The 12819-nt window shown below is 38.5% G+C and overlaps 1 protein-coding gene across 1 annotated transcript; it reads right to left on the bottom strand.

Annotated features, from left to right (window-relative positions):
• Positions 1 to 7910: 7910 nt before the first annotated feature.
• On the bottom strand, positions 7911 to 8897 carry LOC121987447 (protein PHLOEM PROTEIN 2-LIKE A1-like). Its single transcript, XM_042541235.1, has 3 exons — positions 8759 to 8897; positions 8540 to 8685; positions 7911 to 8426 (listed from the first exon to the last, which is right to left on the bottom strand). The coding sequence occupies exons 1-3, from the start codon at positions 8798 to 8800 to the stop codon at positions 8027 to 8029; spliced, it is 588 nt and encodes a 195-aa protein (XP_042397169.1). The 5' UTR covers positions 8801 to 8897; the 3' UTR covers positions 7911 to 8026.
• Between the last annotated feature and the right edge of the window lie 3922 nt (positions 8898 to 12819).

The raw sequence follows: 12819 nt of genomic DNA, 5'->3' as shown, positions 1-12819 counted from the left end.
TTATTTTAATGGTTGTTATGTTTTTAGCAAGTAGTTAGCATTTTATTACTTTGTCAAAGTTTAGTTTAAGTCTTATTTGGAGTTTGTTTAATTGTTAAGTGGTAGGTTTCAAATTAGGGTTTAAATTCTGCTTAGATTAAATTTTATTTCTGTCTTGTTATTTCATATTTAGTTTAAGTGTGTTGATGGTTTAATTATAATGTAGGATGACAATGCATTATAGTTTGATCATTGGCACATAGTTAGGTTTCACTCTTGCTTTAAATTAATCTCTTTATTCGCTGTGCTTTTCATTTGTTAGATTAAGATTCAAGCTTAAATCCCCCCCCCCCCCCCCAATTCCATTTTTATATCGAAAACCCCAAAAATAGGAATAAAATACGATCCTAAGATTACATTCTACCGTTGGTTCCTCGAGATCGATCCTGGGCTCGTTACTACAACGTTATTGTGAAATTAAGGGGTTCAGTGAAAATACATTGTTAATTTGATTTACGAATGTGACAGATTCGGTTATCATAGCTCCTTTCACTAAGGCCCTTCTAGTGAAAGCATTTGATCGGAATGTGGAGGGGATGGGAATCAGATGTATGGCAGCAGATATGGCATCTTAGTCTTTTAGTATAAGTGGGAGATTGTTAGAGTGTATACTAAAAGTCTAGCTTTTGTAAACATTTATTTTTGAAATAAAAGAATCACATTGGTCAAATGTCTACATTTTATTTGTTAAGTGTAGTTGTTCAATTAATTTATATTGTAGATAATATAGTGTGTGGTGTCACACACAGAAGATCATGTTATCAGTTCTTTATAAATTATAAACAGTTGCTCATGACTAAGATGAAAAGGAACAAACCATTGGAATAGTCATAGTGTAATTAGGTATTACTTTATCTTGACTAATAAATTACACTAGTACACTCTAAGTGTATTGAGTAGGACCATTTTAGATAAGTTCTTTTTATACTGACTTAATAAAAGAACTAGACCTTAGTTATTATGGAAGTGTGTGCTCTTAATCCTAATATAATAACAAGCATATATATTTAGTATTTATTTCTTTAATTTATCAAAGGGTGAGATTTAGCTCGATAAATCAATAGGCCCGATAAGTTGGGAAATGATATTACTTATAGTGTGTGTTGTTGATTATAGAACGAAACTGTGTCCTAGTAATCTAGGTTGAGAATGTCCCCAAGAGGAGCTCATACGGATTGTCATGTTAAACCCTGTAGGTGGACTAAGTCCGACATGACAATGAGGTTGAGTGGTACTACTCTTGGACTAAAACATTAATTATAATGAGTTGTCAGTAACTCAACTAAATTAATGGGCATTCGATATCTTAAACACAGGGAGACTAACACACTCATGATAAGAAGGAGCCCATAATGTAATTTGGGATTGGTGCGGTAGTGTAATAATAACTCTCTAGTGGAATGAGTTATTGTTGATGAACTTGAGTTGTGTGTTCAGGGCGAACACGGGATACTCAAGCTCATCGGAAGGCCAAAACCAATTTCTCCTCTAGGTCCCTATCGTAGCCTCAATGAAGCCTCAAATCTATCCATATAAAGCCCATCTTGGTGTCCAAGAGGGGCCGACCCAAGGCTTGGAGACCAAGCCAAGGGCCAGCCACTATCTCCTCAAAGAGGGCCGGCCCTTTGCTTGGTGCCCAAGCAATGAGGGGTCGGCCACCATAATCTAAATAAGGAGGGGTGTTTTGACTTTTTAAAATCTTCTCTTTGTAAATAACTACAAGTTTTAAAAGAGAGATTTTAAAATATAAAAATTTCCTTATTTGAATTAGGTCACATGGTTTAAAAGAAAGTTTAAAAGGTTTAAAAGTTTTAAAACTTTCCCTTTTTAACCATCCTCATGATTTTAGAAAAAGGGAAGAGATGTTTTAAATTTGAAACTTTCTATTTTTGTAACCATGTTAAAAAAGGAAATTTTAGAAGAGAAGTTTTAAATTTTAAAACTTGGTTTTAATTTTTTAAACTTTCCTTTTTAAACATCCACATAAGGAAAGAGAGCTTGTAAAATTTTATAAGAGGATATCTTCTTTTATAAAATTTTATAAAAAATTATTTCTCTTGATGATGATGTGGTCGATGACCCTTGCTTGGTGTCCAAGTAAGGGGTAGGCCATTAAAAGCATCCAATCATCCATGATTCAATCAATTGAATCAATGATTGATAATTGAATCAATCAAGAGGAAGGAAAAGGAAAAATAAAAAGGAAAAAGGAAAAACAAGAGGAAGATTTTATTTTTTGTAAAAAGTCTTTCCTTATTTTCCTTGGGCAAGTAATATAAAAGAAGGGGAGGAGAGGTCTCATGCGAGATCAAGTCTTATTCTCTTGTTGGTTCTCTCCATTGTGGCCGGCCCTCTCCCCTCTCCATATTCTTTTCCCCTTGCTCTTTTTCCCTTGGTGGTGGTGATGGCCGAATATTAGAGAAGGAGGAAGAAGACTTTTGGGTGGTGTTCATCTTGGAGGATCATCGCCCACACGACGTCTAAGGTGAGGCGAGGAATACGACAGAAAATCTCGAGGTTATTAGCATACAAAGAAAAGGCATAACTAGTCATTGTTTTCCGTATTATGCTAGTTATTTTTCTTTGTAAGAATTTCAAACAAAAGAGGCATTATATTCTAGTTTTTCGAATTTGTAATTTGAGTTTGTGTTTTTTTTTTGTTTTTCGAATTTGTGATTCGATTGTTCCTTTTGGTTAAACCTAGAGTTATATCAGGAAATTAAATATTAGTTTTCCTTAAAAGGCTTTGTCTAGGCGGTGGTGGATGATCTCATACCCAAGAAAGACTAGTGCCTCGCCATGCAGTCCTGAAAGCCAATTTTGAAAATTAATATTTAATTGAATTTTTAACATAGGTGGATTTGGATCAATAGTGTTAAGTTCCGCTTGCGATCCAAGTCTAAACCATTAAGAACAGATAAGTTAAATTTGGAATCAATAATGTTAAGTTCCTTTTGTGATTCCTAATTTAAGTTCTAAAGAACACAATAGGTTGTTTAGGAAAGGTTCGACACTTGTACAAAATTTTTGTACAGTGGAACCGGTACGATCTTCTTAGGACCAACCAACAAGATTATGGGGAATAAAACATAATCAAATGTTGTTTGGTTCAATATAGGTAATGCAACAAAAACTTATTTGTTTGAAGGTTTTAATGAATAACCTAGTTTAATATTTTACTATATTACCCTCATTTACAAAACCAACTATACTTAACTCTATGTTTTTTTACTTTTCCTTTTTCACGGTTTTCTTTATTTATATATATATTATTTTTTTATTTTGTTTGTTTTTTAATGTGTTTTTATTTTTTTTATTTTTTTTAACTTTTTTGCTTTTTAAGTTTATTTATTTATTTTTTATTTTTTTATTTTTTACATTTTTTCTATTTTTTATTTTTAATGTTTTAAACATTTTTTTTAATTATTTTTACTTTTATTTTTTTTTTAAATTGTTTTTTATTTTTTATGTTTTTTATTTTTTTCTCATTTTTTTAATGTTTTTTCTTTTTTTTCCTATTTTTTAAGTTTTTTTACAATTTTTTATTTTTTTATTATCTTTTATGATTTCTTATGATTTTTATTTTTTTATATTTAAAAAAAAATTAATTTAATTTTTTTTATTTTTCTATTTTTTTCTTTATGCTTTTCTTTTTTGTCACATTTTTCTCTTATCCGCGGGTATTTTGGATAAACAAATTCGTTAACCCCGGAATCAAGAAAAACCTCAGTTTTCCGAGGTTTTTTTATTCCTGGTTGCATGCCCCTTTTGCTGACGTGTCGGGCATGGAACATTACTCGAGAATCATCAATTACCTAAACCAAACAGGGTTTTTGTTGATAACCTTGGATGAATAACCAAGGCTATCCAGAATAGCCCCCAACCAAACACACCCTTATTGTCCATAATATGGTAGCATATAATGTAAAATTAGTTTTACTTATAACATTATAGTCTATGAGCCAATATTCCATAATTCATTTAGCTCAGCAAGAAAACATATATCTTCTCTTTTAGATTTGTTAGACCTTGAATAAGCACAGTAAAGAACATGAATTCATCTTTAACGCACATCCTTGGCGGTAAGTTATATGATATTAATATAACTGGCTAAGATGAATATTGTTGTCCCGACTGATTAAATGGTTGGAATCCATCTGCAAAAAGTCTCAGTCTCACATTACGTGTTTCTATTGCAAAGGAGGAAAATACTCTATTAAGATGTTTCCATGTAGAGGAGTCACAAGGATGGCACATTATACCTCCTTCTTGGACATGCTCATGATGCCACCTTATATGGCTTGCTGTTGCAGCAGATGCATATAAGCGTTGAAGTCTAGAAGTTAATGGAAAGTCATAAATAACTTTCCATGCAATCTTTTTCTTCTTCTTCTTCCCTACTATGCGACTACTATGCTCATAACGAGGGTGAGTACATATTTTGTATTTAGTCAGTTCACTGTCTTCATTCCAAAATATCATGCAGTTGTTTATGTAATAATTAATCTTCTCTACAAGTAAACTTAAACCCCTCACTAATTTCTTTGTACTGTAACAGCTATCAGTCATTAGATGATCAGCCGTGAGAAACTCTAACATCAATTAACAAATGTCATCGTAACATCATTCTAAGAAATGATGTTCTACCTTGATGTTCAATAATCTTACAGTAGCTGATAGTTAAGAATGACCAGATGAAATCCCTTTCTATACTTTTCTTTCACTGTCCTTTAACATATCATATAGTTGTTGAATTTCAGGTGTTGGTATTTCATCTATATTAGAATGATTAATCTCACTGATCACATCGTGAAACATTGAATGCATTACATTCTCATTAGATGATGATTCCTCTAGAGTAGTAATGTCAGAAGAAAAAGCAACCGAAGTTCTAATCCGATAAGACAAATAAGGCTCTCCATAATAGTATCAGTTGTAGTAATTTGGAACAAATCCTTTTTTACATAGATGTACTTTCACAGTATCCTCATCACAGAAAGCTTTATTTCTACATTTGAAATAATTACACTGACTATTGGGGATCTTGTATGGCCGGCTAGAAGGGGGTTGGATAGACGACACCCCCAAATCAATTACTTCCTAGGTATTCATTAGTTGCGTAGCAAAATAATATAAAAACAAATATGAATACAAAAGCTAAAGACGATAATTACGTGGTTCGAAGATAAAGCTCCTACTTCACGGCTATCTGTAAGGTGGATAATCGCTATCAGTCGGTGGATTACTCCCCGTAAGACCTCTGGCTAGCTCACGTAGCTCCTTGTGGGTAGAAAAATCTCACCACAACTTTCACAAGAACTCTTGAGAAGCTAGGACACTAGTAGACTACTAATAGGGGTTAACCACCTCTATTTTGTCAACTTTAACCAAGCTCTAAAGCCTTGGTTATATAGGCCACGAGTTGAAAAACTCCGCCTATCAATCGACTGCCAAAACCATCAGTCGACTGCCCTCTGTGGATATTTGACCATTACAATCCAACGGCTCGACACCAGTTGACTAATCTACACTGGCCAAGAGAACAGAAGCATTTTGTCTGCTCCCAGTCGATGCTCAGTCGACTGAACCAGTCGACTGATGAAACCACCAGTCGACTGGTATCTGAGTACAATCTCTCAACACTCAGACCCTCACCCTTACGACTCACTTGACTATTTGTTGCAACCTTGACCTCTTGCCTTCAAGCCTACTTCCTTTGGCTCTCGTCCCTTGGATGCATTCAAGCCCACGGCTCATCCCCAATGTCATCCTTCGCGTATGCCTCGAAGTCGCTTCCCTCGACCCTTGTCCTTGTTGTCTTGTCCACGGTCCCTCGGATGCTCCATCTTTCACCGGACCCGAAGCCATCAAGCAGAGTTATATGTGTATCCTGCAAACCCGCACACTCACATACACATATCAAATACAAGGGTGAACCTAACTTAAACCTTTTTTCCAAACACCAAAATACATGGTTGCACGGACCATTGGGATTGCTCCAACAATGACAACGTAACTCGACACCAACCATATATTCTGGATGACTGTTTGTAAAGTTCACAAACCCTTCAACTTTAGCAAAATATTTTTCTTGGATAAATCTATTTTCTAATCTATTATACATCCAATATTTTTTCATATACATTGTATCCTAATGAGCATAAAATTCACAACATTACGAACACAAGATTGAATACTTAGCAGTTATGCAATTAATATAAGAGAGGTACTATAACTTGATTTAGGTAATACAAAACTTAGCATATTATTAAGCATATATCAATCATTATAAGAGAGGTATCACACACATGATTTCATGTATTAACTAAGTATGTTATGAATACAAAAAAAAAAAAGTATACAAGAAGTGCTTAATCAAAGGATTCAAACTAGGTTAAAATCCTAAAACTTGCTAAACTAGGTTAAAATCATCCAAAATCATATTTTTCTTGCCGAACTAGGTTAAATCTTACAACCAACTAGTTGGTCATGGCCTCGTGGGCAAGGCTGACATTATAGTCATGATAGATTTGGTTGGCCAAACTCGTAGCACGACAAGTTCCCAATAGTGAGATCAAGGCCATCCAAGCTCGCGATAGTGAGCTCAGGGCTAGCAAAACTAGCGGTCGCAAGCTCAGGGTCAGCCAAGCTTGCGGCCATGAGCTTAGGGTCGGCCGAGCTAGCGGCCGGCAAAGCTCATGGTCACGAGTTCGCAGTTGGCCAAGCTCATCGTCGTTAGGGTTAAAAATGAGAGGAGGGGAAAAGGGAGAAGATCATACAGAGATTAGAGGGCGTTGTCGCTGGAGAACACTTCGTTGAGGAGATTGAGAATAGACAGAGAGATTGAGAACGTGAGCAGTTTGTGAGATCGGGGTGGAGCCTTAATTTTGATCCCGATATTAGCGACGAACATTTATTTCTGTCGTTATTTATAGACTGCATTTAAATTCCATCTCTAAATAGCAATTAAAATTTATTTCCGTCGCTAATTTTTAAATATAGTAATGATAATTAGCGATGGTAATATATTATCCGTCGTTAATTAGTGACTAAATTTAAATTCATTGTTAATATTTAAATACAGTAATAATAATTAGTAACAGAAATATATTATCCGTCGTTAATTAGAGACAGAATTTAAATTTTATCGTTAATATTCAAATACATCAATGATAATCAGCGACAGAGTAAATTATCCGTCGCTATATAGAGATAGAATTTAAACTCCGTCCCCAATTAGCGATGGCTAATATATTTCCGTCACTATTAATTTCAGATTATTTATGTTTTTTATTATTATTGATTATTGTAGTGACAGAAATATATTTCCATCTCTATTTAAAGACAGAACTTTAACTCCGTTTCAAATTAGAGACGGAATATTAATTTCGTCTCTAATATATTATGTCATTAATGACGATTTTTTTAATGGTACTTGGCACTCAGGTGATATTGCGACTACTCAGTGGTATCAAGCGATGACTCTCCCACTTAGCACTTGAACTCGGTTGGGATTCGGATTCGATGATACAAAATAATCATCTTCCAAACAATCTTACGTTTCAACCTAACTTTCAAGATCAACAACTTAGGATTATCAGTTTAGATCGCCCAACAAATAAGTTTAATTTAATTTATAATTTCAATTCCTAACATACTTCTTATAGCTTCGGTAACCGAAGAAGCTTGTCCAACATCAGTTTTGACGAAGAGACATCGGAAAATTACCATCGTCACTAGTTTGGATATTAAAAAAAAAAGTCACTATTCTTCATGTACAATCATCGTAGCAAAGTCGCCCACGACCCATATATATACCTGATAAAACTCTCAAAGCAGCATAATCAAAGCCATGGTCAAAAACAGCCATCTCCACAAATGCATACACACAAATTAACATACAGAAAATATAAATTAACAGCGAATTCCATTTTATTTTACTTTAATTTAAATTTGTATTCACTCTAGTATAGCAGTCTCCAGATTTTCAGTTCCTTGAGGGCCTTATAGTAACCCCTGCAAAGACCATGCCACCCTTCCACCATTCACTCTCCACGTCAAGCATCCCAAACTCGACCTTCCTAGCTGCAGCCATGAATGCACTCGGTTTGAACTCCCCTCCACGGATTTCTTGCCACTCGCCCACTCCTGATCTGCTCCTCCGCGACAGAGCCACCATCTCGTAACCCCTCTTCTTCGTCTTCCTCGTCCCATGCAGAAACGTCACCGGGGTTTTGCTCCACCCGAATGCATCCACCTTGAACTTAACGTGATAGATGATCTCATAAGTTTTGCATGCGTGTAGACGACGGCCGTGGGTCGCCAGATCCAGAATTCCTGTTACCTGAAGACATTTCACCTGGACGAGCTCTGCAGCACTGTCAAAGCTGCAGCAAACATGGTGCAATTTGATCACTGAATGCTGATCATTAATCAGTGACACAGAATATATGCAAGTGATGAGAGCATTGCATTAATTGCATTGCATTTGTTGGTGTACCTGAGTTCATGTCTGGCAAAATCTCTGGGAAGCTCGTTCTTGGAAAGATTAATCCACTTCCAGAATCTTTCATCTTTGCCCCAAGCTATTTGCATGGCTTTGGCTGAGATGTAGATTGCGTCTTCACTGGATTTGACCCACTTTTCCTGATCAACAAAAGGGAATTAATTAATTAATTTACCGAGCCTACCAGTAGAGAAATTTTTTTTCTCCACGTACATGCATTTGACCGTTCCAGTGAAATGTCTGAGCGCGTCTCATCTTGACTCTGCCTTCTCAGTTTCCCTCTTCTTCTTCTTCTTCTTCACTTGTTCTGCTTCCTTTGTGCTCAAAACATCCATATTTATAAGAAAACAGAAGTGGATAATCACAATCTAAAGGTCAACTTTATATATTCTTTTCTTTTTCCTGGCGAAATCGAACAATCAGCTTTTCGAAATCTATGGTCGTTAGTCTACCGGCGGCGTAAAGAGGCATGGGAAAGTGAAGAAAGTAATCAGAGATGGAAGGCGAGGATCGTAAATTTGGAAGATGCTCGAAGTAAAAGGTGGAATTTAGTGGCTGGCAAATTAAAGCTTAAAGCTGGTTGAATACTTTGTATAGTGTTCCGGTTGCGCGTTCAACTGGCCAACGTAAGTGACGTCGGCACAGACGCGCCGCCGTGGCGCCGTCTGTATGCTTCCGGGGGAATTTGGGACAGTGAAGTCGGTTCATGTACCGGCGGACATCCGGAAAGGAGACTAGGGGAAACTAAAAGTTTGTTCGTGTCGATCCTAATTCTTTAATTTATTATCTTTAAGTTATTCGTGTTGATCCTAATTTTTTAATTTATTATTTTTATGAGAGTGCCAGCTGAAAGTTACCGCCAAAATTAAAATATTCTATTTTTTTTTTTTTTAAAATATTGTTTAACAAGTGTGTCTTTTATTTTATCCTCTAAAAACAAAATTCATCTTGTATTTTTTTTCATTCTTAATTTTCCCTTTAAAACCTTTTCAACTTCATGCGACTGCCTAACAGATCTAATCGGTCATCCGACTGACGGTTTGACTAAGCGAAAGAAACTAAGAAGAGCCATCTTCTTTCCTGATGCCTAATTTTCCGATCCCAAATCTGAGTACTTGAATCCGAACCTGAATGAGTTATGCCCCCTAGCGACTTCTCGAGTCTGAGTGGACCGCAGGTGCTAAATTGGGTTGGGGGTGTCAAACTTTCAGAGCCCAAGTGAGTTGCGAGTGCCGAACTTTTCGAGCCCGTACTACAAGGGAAAAAAATGATATATATATATATACATATATATACTTGGCGTGACAATCCTCCGCGACCCCCTTGGCAGCTCACGTGGCCAACTCCACCACAGCCCTCTCTCTCCACTTCATCAACTCGCGTCAAAATCCTCGGCGTCGCTCGCGTGCCCTAACTCTCTTCTCCCCCTCGCGAAGCAGCAGCAACACTCTCTTCTTCCTCAGCCCTCTCTCTCCGCTTCGCGAATGAAGCCCACTCACGTCAAAATCCTCACCGTCGCTCGCGTGCCCTAACTCTCTTCTCTCCCTCGCGAAGCAACAACAACCCCTTCTTCCCCTCTTGGAATTTCTCCTCTTCCTCGGACCTGCGATTTCCAGCCTCCATCCTCATTTCTCCGTGACGCTGACCTCCTTCCTCATCTCTCTGCGACAACAACCTCCTTCTTCCTCCGCGACCGACCTCTCTCCCTTAAAGACGAGTGACTTTTTGCCTAACCTAATTGCTGCTAATTTCTGAACCCAAGATGTAGTTGTGCATTGCGACCCTTATCTTTGTTCTAAGTTTCATTTCTTGTTTATGTTATTAACTTTTTAGAGCATGTTCTCTGTTTTTTATGGTTTATGTTAATAAATGTAGGTGAAGAAACTATCATGGAAGAAGGAAAATTTGATTCAAATGAGATGAAGGATAATACCGACCATGCGGATCAAGACCTATCTCCATCTACCGTCAAAGAAGTCAAGCTACCTCAGATTGAAATGATATTTTCCTCTGAAGAAGAAATTCGTACGTTTTATAATTCCTATGCTACCAGTGTTGGTTTTGGTATTTCGAAAGTAGGTGGTAGGAATGGAGAAGATGGAAAATAAAAATATTTTTCTATTGGATGTGCCAAAAATCGTAAGAAAGTATCTCAAGCAAAAAATATTTTACACCCTCGACCTTCTAGTAAGACAAATTGCAAAGCTAAAACTAATGTAGCTGTTCGAAATGATGGGAACTTTGTGATAACTAGTGTAGACCTTCAACATAATCATTTCTTGAGCCCTGAAAAGTCGTGACATTTTAGATGTAATAAAGTATTGGATTTAGCTATGAAGAGAAAATTAGAATTAAATGATCAAGCTGGAATAATTTTAAGCAAAAGTTTTCACTCTTGTGTAGTTGAGGCTGGAGGTTATGAGAATTTATCATTTGATGAGAGAAAATGTAGAATTTATATTTCAGAAGCTAGAAGGTTGAGGTTAGGGGAAGGAGATGCTGAAGTTTTGAGTAATTATTTTTGCCGCATGCAAAGTAGGAACCCAAACTTTTTTTATGTGCTGGATTTAGATGATGAATCTCGAATAAAGAATATTTTTTGGGTAGATGCAAGATGTAGGGCTGCGTATGATTACTTTTCTGATGTCGTGACTTTTGATACAACTTATTTGACTAATAGTGATGACATGCCTTTTTCTCCATTTATTGGGGTGAATCATCATGGGCAATCTATTCTGTTGGGATGTGGATTAATATCAAGTGAAGACTCAGCAACATTCACATGGTTGTTCAACTCGTGTGATCCTGTCCGAATCGTCGAACCAAAGGACGCTGGGCACGTGACGCGCTCCTAGTCGATGGCGTAGGCCTCCGAAGCTCCGGCGAACCTGCACAGAAGTCGGGCCGGGAAGGGGTTCCCGGCGGCGACCCTCCGACGCTCAAGTCAGACAAGCAAACAGTGGAAAAGAGTGGCTCCAGAGATGTTTTACGCGTACCTCCGGCGAAGTCTGCGGCTCTTTATATAGAGTGGTGAAAGAGCTTCTACATGCCCACCGAGGCGTGTACGTGTCCGCATCCCATACCTCGGTATGTGTTTGTCATAAAGCTTACCTGACGCCATGCACAGGACAACACCAGCTGTCGGACTAGGAGTATGGCTTAGCCATACGACTTGACGGCTGTCAGTGCCGGCCAGACATCCGCCCGCCCGGCTAGACGAAGAGCGCCATCCGGACGGCCCTAATTCCCTGCGCCGGTCGGCCCTTCTCTTAGGCCTTCCACTCGGCCATTGTTTACTATTTCATTGAGCGTCGGAATCCCTGATCCCTTTACTTATCAGATCTCTTCGCATCGCATCAGTAATCGGCTTCGGCTGGCCACTCACCTCACCTCTTCATCGGCACCACCGGCTTGACTCACGTGGCCGCTGACCCTCGCTAGGGGTCCTCCTCGCACTTGCCTTCCCCGAGTCTAGTCAAGTCGAGGCGATCGATCCGATCCGGAGCATCCGATTAGCAATGATCAATCATGCTCGCCGGCGCCGTGCATAGGTATATGATCCGCTCGCGTATCTTGTCCGATGCCTGTGTTCCCATTATGTCCCATCCCTTACAAGGCCAGGGCGAGACTACCTCTAACGCGCCGACTACGGGCGATCGCGGCTTGTCCGTGGCTGGCGGACATGCATGAAATGGACGATGATGACCTTCGCTATCAACGACCGGACGACCGTGTAAATTGATCACGACCGCCTTATAAAGTCCGATCCCAGCATCTCGATTTCATACGCCTCCACCATCCCTCCTGCTCCTTTTTTCCACGACCTTTTTCACTCCGACGAACCTCCTTCGATCGCCTTCTTTGCCCGTAAGGATTCCTTTCCGCCTCCTCCTTTTTCTCTATTAGCCATTTTCATCATCCCGCATTCTTTCCCCTGCTTTAACTTCTCCTCCTTCCATCGGCCCATCCCTAGCCTTATACCATGACCAACACCACCTCACAAACCGACGGCGGTCTCTTGGTATTCGACTGAAAGCTCTGACGAGGAGGACGCATACCACCCACTAACGATCCGCCAATCGACCACCAAATAGTTAGCCACACCTACGATCGACCGACAAACCGCCACCCGACACCGCCTATTCTTTCGAGACCAATTTTGGCCAAGCCTTCCCACCCCACAAGTTCTTCTTACAAATTTGTAATTATTTCGTGATTCGGGCGCTGTAGTAGTCTCATTAGGTCACTGAGCTGGAGTGATAGTCCTTTAAACC

This window comes from Zingiber officinale, chromosome 5B (genome assembly GCF_018446385.1).
Source record: "Zingiber officinale cultivar Zhangliang chromosome 5B, Zo_v1.1, whole genome shotgun sequence".
NCBI lineage: Eukaryota > Viridiplantae > Streptophyta > Magnoliopsida > Zingiberales > Zingiberaceae > Zingiber > Zingiber officinale.
Note: the sequence above shows the minus strand (reverse complement) of the source record. Positions and strands in the feature narration are given on the sequence as shown.